Source organism: Salvelinus fontinalis, chromosome 12 (assembly GCF_029448725.1).
Source record: "Salvelinus fontinalis isolate EN_2023a chromosome 12, ASM2944872v1, whole genome shotgun sequence".
In the NCBI taxonomy this organism is placed as follows: Eukaryota; Metazoa; Chordata; class Actinopteri; order Salmoniformes; family Salmonidae; genus Salvelinus; species Salvelinus fontinalis.
Window position 1 is genome coordinate 13,789,181 of NC_074676.1, and position 13,884 is coordinate 13,803,064.

The 13,884-nt window shown below is 45.5% G+C and overlaps 1 protein-coding gene across 1 annotated transcript in view; it reads left to right on the forward strand.

The window, feature by feature from the left end:
* The window catches only part of LOC129866837 (thromboxane-A synthase-like), a 98,661-nt gene that overhangs the window by 57,079 nt on the left and 27,698 nt on the right, over window positions 1–13,884 (forward strand). The window contains exons 6-10 of the mRNA XM_055939807.1: window positions 440–556; window positions 8,359–8,447; window positions 8,644–8,792; window positions 9,102–9,229; window positions 9,618–9,968. Coding sequence (XP_055795782.1) covers window positions 440–556; window positions 8,359–8,447; window positions 8,644–8,792; window positions 9,102–9,229; window positions 9,618–9,968 — 834 coding nt within the window. The remainder of the gene's footprint in view (window positions 1–439; window positions 557–8,358; window positions 8,448–8,643; window positions 8,793–9,101; window positions 9,230–9,617; window positions 9,969–13,884) is intronic.

Genomic DNA, 13,884 nt, shown 5'->3' on the forward strand with positions numbered 1-13,884 from the left:
CTTTTGATTTTCCCATGATGTCAAGCAAAAAGGCACTGAGTTTGAAGGTAGACCTTGAAATACATCCAGGTACACCTCCAATTGACTCAAATTATGTCAATTAGCCTATCAGAAGCATCTAAAGCCATGACATTTTCTGGAATTTTCTGGAATTTTCCAAGCTGTTTAAAGGCACTGTCAACTTAGTGTATGTAAACTTCTGACCCACTGGAATTGTGATACAGATAATCTGTCTGTAAACAATTGTTGGAAAAATTACTTGTGTCATGTACAAAGTAGATGTCCTAACTGACTTGCCAAAACTATAGTTTGTTAACAAGAAATTTGTGGAGTGGTTGAAAAACGAGTTTTAATGACTCCAACCTAAGTGTATTCAACCTTCCGACTTCAACTGTATATTCTTGTGTGCTTCAGATACTCCCTCCTTTTCACTCTGTAGACGATCCGGTCTGCCACTAAGCCCATGAGTGACTGTCTGCTGATGCTGAGGAATGAGCACTGGAAGAGAGTACGCAGCATCCTCACCCCCTCCTTCAGCGCAGCCAAGATGAAAGAGGCAAGACACGACCCCTCTCCTCTCCTTCTCTCTTCACCCCTCTCCTCTCATCCTCTCTTCACCCCTCTCCTCTCCTTCTCTCTTCACCCCTCTCCTCCTCTTTTCACCCCTCTCCTCTCTTCCTCTCTTCACCCCTCTCCTCTCTTCCTCTCTTCACCCCTCTCCTCTCCTTCTCTCTTCACCCCTCTCCCTCTCTTCACCCCTCTCCTCTCTTCCTCTCTTCACCCCTCTCCTCTCCTTCTCTCTTCACCCCTCTCCTCTCTTCCTCTCTTCACCCCTCTCCTCTCCTCTTCACCCCTCTCCTCTCTTCCTCTCTTCACCCCTCTCCTCTCCTTCTCTCTTCACCCCTCTCCTCTCTTCCTCTTTTCACCACTCTCCTCTCCTTCTCTCTTCACCCCTTTCCTCTCTTCCTCTTTTCACCCCTCTCCTCTACTTCTCTCTTCACCCCTCGACTCTCACACCATCTTCACCCAGCTCCTCTCCCCCTCTTCAATCTGCTGTTTGCATGGAACCAATACACATTTACTATGTAAATTATACAGGCACATGTATTACTACCTCTATATATACACACAATCACGAGCTGCAGGTAGCCTAGTGGTTAGAGCGTTGGGCAAGTAACCGGAAGGTTGCTGGATCGAATCGCCGAGCTGACATGGTAAAAATCTGTCGTTCTGCCCCTGAGCGTTCTGCCCCCGGGTGCTGTGGATGTCGATTAAGGCAGCCCCCCGCACCTCTCTGATTCAGAGGGGTTGGGTTAAATGCGGAAGACACATTTCAGTTGGATGCATTCAGGTGGACAACTGACTAGGTATCCCCTTTTCCCTTCCCCCTCTGTTATATTTACATGGAACCCATACACCACATATTACTACCTCTATACATACACACAATCACTCCCCCCTCTGTTATATCAACATGGAACCCATACACCACATATTACTACCTCTATACATACACACAATCACTCCCCACTCTGTTATATCTACATGGAACCCATACACCACATATTACTACCTCTATACATACACACAATCACTCCCCACTCTGTTATATCAACATGGAACCCATACACCACATATTACTACCTCTATACATACACACAATCACTCCCCACTCTGTTATATTTACATGGAACCCATACACCACATATTACTACCTCTATACATACACACAATCACTCCCCACTCTGTTATATTTACATGGAACCCATACACCACATATTACTACCTCTATACATACACACAATCACTCCCCACTCTGTTATATCAACATGGAACCCATACATATTCTCAAACATCTATACAGCCATGCTGCATCAGGCCTTCAGTCGCAAGCTATCTTAACTCATCTTTTCATTTCTGTGGATTAACCAGAATCATTATCTTAATAGAAGTTGTCTCCATTTAGAGCCAGCCCAGCCAGATTGAAAATACGCTGTTGGTGTAAAAATGTTAAAGAGGATCAGGGGACTTAAAGAATAGCACGGGAGATTGACGCCCGTAATTAAGTTGGAAAATGATAGCTCGTCTCCATCGAAGGCTTTCAAGCATTACATCTAATTAACGTCTGATGAACCAATGTGGTCTGGGTATCGCTTTCACTTTCCCTCTCCCTCTTTCCCTCTCTCCTTCCCTCCCCGCTCTCCCCATCTCCCCCCTCTGTGCCTCTCCCTCTCTCTCTCTCTCTCTCTCTCTCTCGCTGACTTCTGTGTATGGCCTGACATTATAATAGTGTCATTAGAACAAACAGTGGTTCTTCTACCTTATAGTGTGGAACATAATTACTGGAGCCTGTTGGAACAGCAAGTTTTATGTTATTGTTGAGTCCCCTCTACACTGATACACTGACTCAGTGATTGAGAGAGATTGGTGAGCCTGCCTGCCTGTGTGCCTGCCTGCCTGCCTGCCTGTCTGTGACACCAGAGGCAGCAGCCATGAACAGACGTCAGGAGCTGCTATTGAAAGGATCCAACTGCTCTCAAAGTATTGCAAAGGCCCTCTATTCTCCAAGTAGCGTGTGTGTGTGTGTGCGTGTGCGCGTGCGCGTGCGTGTGTGTACATCACACAGTTTCTCAGAACTACCAAAATAAAAGAAAGAGAAAGCATTGAAAAGCACCTCCTGTGCTGTATGTGCATAAAGGTCATTGGTACATTGTGTGCCTGTAACTGTCCGAGTGCAGGATTTACACTGGATGACAAATAAGGCCAAGGCATAATGTCAAATAAACACACTAGAAGTGTAACAGTAGTCATGTAATTATCGTGTAGTAGGGTAGAGGTGGGTGGTCATTTAGCTGGACCCTTAATTGTGATTAGGGCTGTGATGGTATGTTTCCACGGCAACCACCAGCGGTAGACCACTAAGGAAACCACACACACTCATCTTTCACGCTCCAGATACAGCTGGGTACACTCGCCTGAAAACAAACTGTTAGTGGATAGCCACTAAGGATAAAGTGTTTCAGGCTGAAAGTCAGTTATGACTGGTTTTGTGTTTACACATTGTCCCACGCAGGTAGCTTTCGTAAACGCTGAGTAGTTCCTGCTGTAATTGACCGTTTGGATTTGATTTGTTACTTGCAATCAGTCCCTCAATTCGAGCGTGTGCTCTGTGTGGCTGACACTCAGTGTGTTTGTGTACACGTGGACGCTCTCTCACTTTCTCTGAGTGTGTGTGATTCATATTCTGTCCAAATAGTTCATAAAAGAAACAGGCTGGGAACTCAGTTAAGAACATCATGGAGATTGGAGTTGCAGTCAGGAAGAGCTAATGACTAGTTATTACTTTCTGCGTTTGTATTTCGGAATCACACATTTCTGAATCAGTCAACATGTTTATCTGACTCTGATGCTATGAAGCAAGGTTGTGCGTGCGCAATCAGGGTGTGTATAGTGTAGTAATAGTGCTGTGTTCTGAGCAGGGTGTGTATAGTGTAGTAATAGCGCTGTGTTCTGAGCAGGGTGTGTATAGTGTAGTAATAGCGCTGTGTTCTGAGCAGGGTGTGTATAGTGTAGTAATAGCGCTGTGTTCTGAGCAGGGTGTGTATAGTGTAGTAATAGCGCTGTGTTCTGAGCAGGGTGTGTATAGTGTAGTAATAGCGCTGTGTTCTGAGCAGGGTGTGTATAGTGTAGTAATAGCGCTGTGTTCTGAGCAGGGTGTGTATAGTGTAGTAATAGCGCTGTGTTCTGAGCAGGGTGTGTATAGTGTAGTAATAGCGCTGTGTTCTGAGCAGGGTGTGTATAGTGTAGTAATAGCGCTGTGTTCTGAGCAGGGTGTGTATAGTGTAGTAATAGCGCTGTGTTCTGAGCAGGGTGTGTATAGTGTAGTAATAGCGCTGTGTTCTGAGCAGGGTGTGTATAGTGTAGTAATAGCGCTGTGTTCTGAGCAGGGTGTGTATAGTGTAGTAATAGCGCTGTGTTCTGAGCAGGGTGTGTATAGTGTAGTAATAGCGCTGTGTTCTGAGCAGGGTGTGTATAGTGTAGTAATAGCGCTGTGTTCTGAGCAGGGTGTGTATAGTGTAGTAATAGCGCTGTGTTCTGAGCAGGGTGTGTATAGTGTAGTAATAGCGCTGTGTTCTGAGCAGGGTGTGTATAGTGTAGTAATAGCGCTGTGTTCTGAGCAGGGTGTGTATAGTGTAGTAATAGCGCTGTGTTCTGAGCAGGGTGTGTATAGTGTAGTAATAGCGCTGTGTTCTGAGCAGGGTGTGTATAGTGTAGTAATAGCGCTGTGTTCTGAGCAGGGTTGTGTTAGCAACGTACTTCCCTCATGCACACAAACACATGTCCAGTTAATGAGTGGAGAGGAGACATGCTAATTATTGCGCCCCCCCCCCCCCCCCCACACACACACACACACACACGCACGCACATACACACAGTCCTGCTCCAGAATTTAGCATGGGAGAATGAGACTGGCGGGAATATGAATCATTTACGAGAGCATAAACCATAAACCACCGACTTTACGATCGGCACCAAACAAGCGCTCGGACAACTGGCGCTCCGGATTCAGTCACATTACCCAGATATGTTTTTAGCGATGTCTGTTTTAGTTTACTGCTGTTTACAATCATAGCGCTCCAGTCTGTTTGCTGAGTGGACGGAACAGATGGAGAGAGAGGGAAAGCACACTGAGAGAAAGAGGTGGTGTGGTCTCTGGATCATTATCTATCTGCTTCTGTCTGGAGAGGGACAGATATGCTGTGGCAGGATACACTGTTGAGGTTCGCTCTGTGATAAGAGGAAGCTGTTGCGTCTGTCTGTCTATCTATCCGTCTCTCTCTCTCTCCTTTTTCTTGTGTGCATGTGTCTGTGTCTGTTTGTTCGTGTGTGTGTGTGTGTGTGTGTGTGTGTGTGTGTGTGTGTATGTGTCTGTCTGTGTCTGTGTGTGTTTGTTTGTGTGTGTGTGTGTCTGTGTGTGTTTGTTCGTGTGTGTGTGTCTGTGTGTGTTTGTTCGTGTGTCTGTCTGTCTGTCTGTCTGTCTGTCTGTCTGTCTGTCTGTCTGTCTGTTTGTTCATCTGTGTGTGTGTGTGTGTCTGTGTGTCTGTGTCTGTGTCTGTGTGTGTGTGTGTGTGTGTGTGTGTGTGTGTGTGTGTGTGTGTGTGTGTGTGTGTGTGTGTGTGTGTGTGTGTGTGTGTGTGTGTGTGTGTGTGTGTGTGTGTGTGTGTGTGTGTGTGTGCGCGCGCGCTGTAGTCTGGCTATGTTTGACTGACCAGTAGCCCCTGCGTATCCTCTCAGCTGGCAGAGCCTTGGGATATAGATTTTCATTTGAGCCACCCTGCCCCTGTAGAGGGGGAGGATACTGCTCCTGTCATAACCTATCAGGCTGCTCGTGTTTCTTCATCTGTCCTCCCTCTCTCAGCTCCAGACCCCAGTACCCTCTCCTCAGACTGACCAGCCTTAGGCCTCATCTTATGTTGGCATATACACTCAGTGGCAGGTTTATTAGGTATGCTGTCCATGAAAATGGTTGAGTCACGTGGCCGTGGCTTGCTATATGATGCAGGCAGACAGGCATCGAGGCATTCAGTTACTGTTTGATTGAACGTTAGAATTGGCAAAACGAGTGACTTAAGCGACTTTGAGCGTGGTATGATCGTCGGTGCCAGGCGCACCGGTTCCGGTATCTCAGAAACGTCCGCCCTCCTAGGCTTTTCACAGACGACAGTGTCTAAGGTTTATTGAGAATGGTGCGACAAACCAAAAACATCCAGTCAGTGGCAGTCTTAGGGGCGAAAACAGCTCATTGATGAGAGCAGTCGAAGGAGAATGACAAGAATCGTGCAAATTAACAGGCAGGTCACAAACAGGCAAATAATGCCGCAGTTCAACAGTGGTGTGCAGAACGGCATCTCGGAACACACAACTCTTCGGTCCTTCTCACAGATGGACTATTGCAGCAGACGACCACACCGGGTTCCACTCATATCAGCTAAAAACAAGAAGAACGGCATCACCAACACTGGACAATTGAGGAATGGACAAACATCCCCATATCTGCTGATTCCCACTTCCTGTTGCGTCATGCTGATGGCAGAGTCAGGATTTGGCGTACGCAGCATGAGTCCATGGCCCCACCCTGCCTGGTGTCAACGGTTCAGGCTGGTGGCGCGATGGTGTGAGGAATGTTTTCCTGGCACACGTTAGATCCCTTGATACCAATTGAGCAACGTTTCCACGCCCCGAAGAATTCAGTCTGTTTTGGAGACAAAGGGGCTTCCTACATGGTACTAGATGGGTGTACTTAATAAGCCCCAGTCTTAGCCCCATTCCCATTCCAAAGCTAGCCTCTAGCCTTGTCATCATAGACTGGTCAATTTTGGAAGCTTATATAAGCTTATACTAGTCTTAGCCCCCTCTAAAGCCTAATCATTAGACTGGTCTTATTAGCAGTCACAACCTTATCCTGTGACTAGGGTTAGCCCTGTCCCCCGCATCCAACCTCAGCCTTATCCTAATCGTTATGAATTGTAGTTTATTGTCACGTTATATTAACTTACAGTGTAGACTATGCTCAGTATTATCACATTGATGCCAATGACAGTAGCCCTGCATGTCACAGTCGTGTAACTGCTTCGGTCACAGCTCATTGTACCCATAATGCTACAGCATGTTTATCCATTAGCATCTCCTCTTGTGTAAGGATCTTATTTCCCATTTGATCCCAGCGTGTATTGATCGCTGGGGAGGAGATGAGGAGATGGTGAGGGTAGATAGGGGAGATGTGTAAACGTTGTCTAGATTTCTCTGTGTCTCTGTCTCTCTGTCTCTCTCTCTCTCTCTCTCTCTCTCTCTTTTCTCTCTCGCTCTCTCTCTCTCTCTCTCTCTCCCCCCCTCCCCTGCTCTTCCTCATCCCCAAATCTTCCGTCAGAGCTTAGTGGCTCCTCGGATTCCTCCGGCCCTGTTTGGCCGCTCCTCTGAGGACTGTGTGTGTGTGCTGTCTGAGGGGGATCAATAGATAGTGCTAATGACTGCTGCTCCCTGATCACAGGTCCAGTGTAGGGAGACGGAGCAGAGAGACCGACCTAGGGTAGAGCCTCACACTCGAGGACACTCGCGCTCTCTCTCTCTCTCTCTCTCTGCTGTACTGGCTGTAGAGAAAGGGGAGGAGGTTCTCTGCTGTACTGGCTGTAGAGAAAGGGGAGGAGGTTCTCTGCTGTACTGGCTGTAGAGAAAGGGGAGGAGGTTCTCTGCTGTACTGGCTGTAGAGAAAGGGGAGGAGGTTCTCTGCTGTACTGGCTGTAGAGAAAGGGGAGGAGGTTCTCTGCTGTACTGGCTATAGAGAAAGGGGAGGAGGTTCTCTGCTGTACTGGCTGTAGAGAAAGGAAAGGAGAAAGCAAGCAAGATATGAAGAGAGAGAGGGAAACGGCACAGCCCAGAATATTCTGGACCCCTGACACTCAGCAGTGAGACCTGAGGTTCAGAGGGTGTTTCAGCATTTTTTCTCATGTACCTTCAGCAAATATTCCATGCCACTGGACATAGCTGTCCTTCCTCTCTGTGGTCAAATATGTGTTCGGGTCCTCGTTTTCTTTGATACGAAGAGACTAGGGAGTTGACCTGAGGACTTGTTGTTTTTGATATTTTTACGTTTGATACATGTTGCTACTGCAGTATAACTCTGTCTGCCCCGGAGAAGTTATGGTAGAGAGTGTTCTTGAGACTCTCTCAGTCCCGCATTGTAACACAGCAATCACCATGTTCAGAAGAGCTCTTCCCTTAATGAATAAATGAATTAATTAGATATCTGTTTGATCCATCATCATCAGGGTTCTTTTCCCCTTGGTAATGACCTCTGTAATGGCAATGACTTTAATGGGATTTTAATTGATTCAGGTCCTCTCCTTGCCTCAGGGTGTCCTCACACACACACAAACACATACACTTTTCTGAGAGGGGCTGGAGGTGAGGAGAAGAGGAGAGGGCACCACATACACGACAGCAGTATCCCCTCCTGTACTGTACTTATGACCAGGACTGATTTATGCACGTGGACCAACATTCACTCCTGATTCCATCTCGCACATTTGTCAGATGAGTCTTGATTTAAAGTGATTTTTTTGCACAGGAAAATATGAAAAGGGATCAGTTGTTGTATCTATATTCATATGATATTTTGCAGCGTATTTGGAGGGGGTAGCCCCCGACAGAGACTTGAACCGGGGTCCAATGACTGTCAACCCAAGACCTTAGTCGTTGCGCCAAGATATCCAAACGTCTTCACATGGTCCCTAGGTCTTAAGTTAACACTATGTTAGAGGAGTATAGAAAGTAGATGCTCATGTTTCTGTCTCGGTGCAGATGGGTCCTCTGATCAACATGGCCACGGACACCCTGCTCACCAACCTGAATGGACATGTCGAGTCTGCAGAGAGCTTTGACATTCACAGGTACTGTAACTACAGTAACTTTCCCTCTCATTGGGATCATTATAAGGATGGTTCATACATTAGGCTATACAATTGTTATTGTCTATTTTTCCAAACAAACAAAAACCAGATGTTTGTAATGTATTATCATTGGATAAGGGCTATATAATATCCTCCACATACCGTATTGTATTGACTGGGTTGGTTCTCTCCTCAGGTGTTTTGGCTGTTTCACCATGGACGTGATAGCCAGCGTGGCCTTTGGCACCCAGGTGGACTCTCAGAAGGACCCAGATGACCCATTTGTTCACCACGCCCAGAAGTTCTTCTCTTTCTCCTTCTTCAGACCCATCATGTTCGTCTTCAGTGAGTACTGTGGAGCCCTGCCTTAATCCAACAAACTCATCATAGGCTGAGAAATACTGTCTAGGAAACAGCTGTACTACTAGCAACAATTATCCAAATGAAAGAGAGAAAGATTTTAAAACAACAGTGGCATGTCTTTAACATAATCATAGACACTATTTCTCACTATTTACAATATTGGACTCTATATACAGTATATATTACAAGGGGCATGTCCACTTAACATATACTGTACTGCATTCCCTAGATGCTGCCGTAAGTGGACTGACACAGATGGTATTGTGTTGGTTCTTCTCTTGCTGTCTACAGTTGCTTTCCCATTCCTGGCTCCTCTGGCCCGGTTCATCCCCAACAAGGGGAGGGATGAGATGAACAACTTCTTCATCAACTGTATCCAGAAGATCATCAGACAGAGAGATGAGCAGCCTGTTGAAGAGGTACAGTGTGTTACTGAGCTTTCCTGTGAAAACGTCTGCTCCTTTATAAAAGATGGGAACGGTATGAAGGACTCTTTCTCTATCTCTCTCCCTTTCTCTTCTCTGTTCTTGATCTTTGAGTGTGTGTGTGTGTGTGTGTGTGTGTGTGTGTGTGTGTGTGTGTGTGTGTGTGTGTGTGTGTGTGTGTGTGTGTGTGTGTGTGTGTGTGTGTGTGTGTGTGCATGCGTGTGCGCTCATGTTCATTTCACCTTTATTTAGACAAGTAAGTCAGTTAAGAACAAATTCCTATTTACGATGACGACCTGTCAAACACATCAATAAACAACACATCAATAAACAACATATTAATTAACAACAAGTGTGTGTGTGTGTGTGTGTGTGTGTGTAGCGGCGGCGAGACTTCCTGCAGCTGATGCTGGACACGCGCAGCACCAAGGAATGTGTCTCTCTTGAACACTTTGATGTGGTGAACCGTGCTGATGAACTGGCCCACACACACCACTCCGGGGAACAAGAAAATGGCGGCGCCGGCAGCCACGAGTCGCCCGACAGGCGCTCGGTCCAGACCCAGAAGAGCACGATGTCGGAGGATGAGATAGTGGGTCAAGCATTTGTGTTCTTCCTGGCGGGTTACGAGACCAGTAGCAACACGCTGGCCTTCACCTGCTACCTCCTGGCTCTTCACCCAGAGTGTCAGAGCAAACTGCAGGCTGAGGTGGATGACTTCTTCACCAGATATGTGAGTATGGGCCTTCTTGTATGCACCTTACGTTCACAATCACCTTCGTTTGTCGTCACAGTATGTGTGCCATGATGGATTATTGAAACTACTAAAATCCTAACCAGATTATGTAAATGGTCCCACACTGATTAGACCTAATCTATGGATTTCACATGAATGGGAATACTGATATGGATCTGTTGGTCACAGATACACCCCCCCCCAAAAGGTAGGGACGTGGATCAGAAAACCAGTCAGTCTGGTGGGACCACCATTTTCCTCATGCAGCATGACACATCTCCTTTGCATAGAGTTGATCAGGCTGTTGATTGTGGCATGTGAAATATTGTCCCAATCCTCTTCGATGGCTGTGCGAAGTTGCTTTATATTGGCAGGAACTGGAACACGCTGTTGTATACACGACGATCCAGAGCATCCCAAACAGGCTCAATGGGTGACATGCAGGCCATGGAAGAACTGGGAAATTATCAGCTTCCAGGATTTTGTACTGATCCTTGCAACATGGGGCCGTGCATTGCAGTGGTTGCTCAACTAAAAGATTACTGTATGCTGCGGGATTTAGAGGTAATTTGTGGTTTAGTACGGTACCCTGCATCACTGCGTCACTGCTCCAGACCAGCGTAAGGGGGACCTAGAGCACTGATTATGCTTACTGGAAAATACTATTTCAAAATGAATGGAAAAGGCAAGTGGAAGGGGGAAAGATGGCATTCAGAGGTCAAGACAGCGCTGCTCTGAGACAAGCACCGGGACTGGTCTTGATAAGTAATGAGATTTTATATTCACGGAATCTCCTTTTGGGTATTGGCTAGACTACAATTAGTGTGTTGAAATGTTAGGGTTATTTTGCTCTTACTGTAGTACTGTAGCCTTCTCCTGAACAGTCACGTTGTACAGCGCCATTATGGGCTATTAACAGGACAATAGACTCTTGCCAAGAAGGAGGGTAAGGGGAGATTTGTATCGTCAAATGTATTTCTTAGTTAGGTTGGCTGTATCACAACCGGCCGTGATTGGGAGGCCCATTGGGCGGCTCACAATTGGCCCAAGGTCGTCCAGGTTTGACCGGTGTAGGCGGTCATTGCAAATAATAATTTGTTTTTAACTGACATGCCTAGTTTAATAAAGGTCACATTGTACAGCTCCATATTTTCCTAACAGAAACCCTGAGGGTTAGTTTTTAGCTTTTCTTGGAATAGAAACACCATAATATTAATCAAATGAATTGAGCTACATTTCTTAAAATCAATCCCATATACTATGTTCTTACAAAAAAAGGTTTTAAATTCTCTAGTACAGCCAATAACTTTAGCTTTTTTGAAAATGAAATCATCTCCAATATATCATAATTGTTTAAGCAAAGTGATTATTATTATTATTAACCCTGAATTATATTTATATAAAAGCCCCTTAGATATTCTCACAGACCAGTTTTGCCCTAACTACAAATGCCCCTTAGATATGAATTTAGAATCCGCCAATCCTCTAAATTGAATTATTGGTCGGAGAGTCACGTCATTGAAAAAAATATTTCTACATACAGTATATCACAAAAGTGAGTACACCCCTCACATTTTTGTACATATTTGACTATATCTTTTCATGTGACAACACTGAAGAAATGACACTTTGCTACAATGTAAAGTAGTGAGTGTACAGCTTGTATAACAGTGTAAATTTGCTGTCCCCTCAAAATAACTCAACACACAGCCATTAATGTCTAAACCGCTGGCAACAAAAGTGAGTACACCCCTAAGTGAAAAAGTCAATATTGGGCCCAATTAGCCATTTTCCCTACCCGGTGTCATGTGACTCGTGACTGTTACAAGGTCTCAGGTGTGAATGGGAAGCAGGTGTGTTAAATGTGGTGTCATCGCTCTCACACTCCCTCATACTGACTGGTCACTGGAAGTTCAACATTGCACCTCATGGCAAAGAACTCTCTGAGGATCTGAAAAAAAGAATTGTTGCTCTACATAAAGATGGCCTGGGCTATAAGAAGATTGCCAAGACCCTGAAACTGAGCTGCAGCACGGTGGCCAAGACCATACAGCGGTTTAACTGGACAGGTTCCACTCAGAACAGGCCTCGCCATGATCGACCAAAGAAGTTGAGTGCACGTGCTCAGCGTCATATCCAGAGGTTGTCTTTGGGAAATAGATGTATGAGTGCTGCCAGCATTGCTACAGAGGTTGACGGGGTGGGGGGTCAGCCTGTCAGTGCTCAGACTATACGCCGTACACTGCATCAAATTGGTCTGCATGGCTATCGTCCCAGAAGGAAGCCTCTTCTAAAGATGATGCACAAGAAATCCCGCAAACAGTTTGCTGAAGACAAGCAGACTAAGGACATGGATTACTGGAACCATGTTCTGTGGTCTGTTGAGACCAAGGTAAACTTATTTGGTTCAGATGGTGTCAAGCGTGTGTGGCGGCAACCAGGTGAGGAGTACAAAGACAAGTGTGTCTTGCCTACAGTCAAGCATGGTGGTGGGAGTGTCATGGTCTGGGGCTGCATGAGTGCTGCCGGCACTGGGGAGCTACAGTTCATTGAGGGAACCATGAATGCCAACATGTACTGTGACATACTGAAGCAGAGCATGATCCCCTCCCTTCGGAGACTGGGCCGCAGGGCATTGTTCCAACATGATAATGACCCCAAACACACCTCCAAGACGACCACTGCCTTGCTAAAGAAGCTGAGGGTAAAGGTGATGGACTGGCCAAGCATGTCTCCAGACCTAAACCCTATTGAGCATCTGTGGAGCATCCTCAAACGGAAGGTGGAGGAGTGCAAGGTCTCTAACATCCACCAGCTCCGTGATGTCGTCATGGAGGAGTGGAAGAGGACTCCAGTGGAAACCTGTGAAGCTCTGGTGAACTCCATGCCCAAGAGTGTTAAGGCAGTGCTGGAAAATGATGGTGGCCACATAAAATATTGACACTTTGGGCCCAATTTGGACATTTTCACTTAGGGGTGTACTCACTTTTGTTGCCAGCGGTTTAGACATTAAAGGCTGTGTGTTGAGTTATTTTGAGGGGACAGCAAATGTACACTGTTATACAAGCTGTACACTCACTACTTTACATTGTAGCAAAGTGTCATTTCTTCAGTGTTGTCACATGAAAAGATATAGTCAAATATGTACAAAAATGTGAGGGGTGTACTCACTTTTGTGATATACTGTATACTGTAGGCCTACCGTAGGCGACATGAGTCTCACTAGTGTTGAGTAATGTGCTGTTAATTAGATCTACTACTGTACAAGGACATTTTATGGATCTGACAATATTTTAATTTAGAGATTCTGGTAAAGAAATGTGTGTGTAGAGGGGTAACTTTCTTCACCAGTTCTCTTACCATTTTGTACAATTGTGTGATTAGCCTACCAGTTGGTGTAACTGTAATGTTAATTCTCTTGAGAGGAATTTTGCTCTTCACTATCACAATATTAAAAAACGTTCAAATGCATTCATGAGTTAAATCGCTTTAGTCGACACATATATAACCGTAGAATACGGTTGCAGATCAGAGGGCCATCAACCGAAACAGACCAATGAAGCATTGGAAAAACCCTGGGGGTTTCATTTTTTCTTTTTCTTGGAATAGAAACACCATAATATTCCTTAAATGAATTAAGCTACATTTCGTGAAATCAATCCCATATATTATGTTCTTACAAAAAAAGGTTTTAAATTCTCTAGTACAGCCAATATTGAAGAATACTTTTCAAAGATGCCCTCTGGTGGTCAAACTAGCACTAACTAGCATTAGTGGCAACAATGGCTGACAATGAAATAAGGTGCCATAGAATTCTGTGCTGCAGTATGACGCAACCTTTACAGGAAGAACCACTGTATCATGCTGAAACATGAGGTGATGGCGGTGGATGAATGGCACAATAATGGGCCAC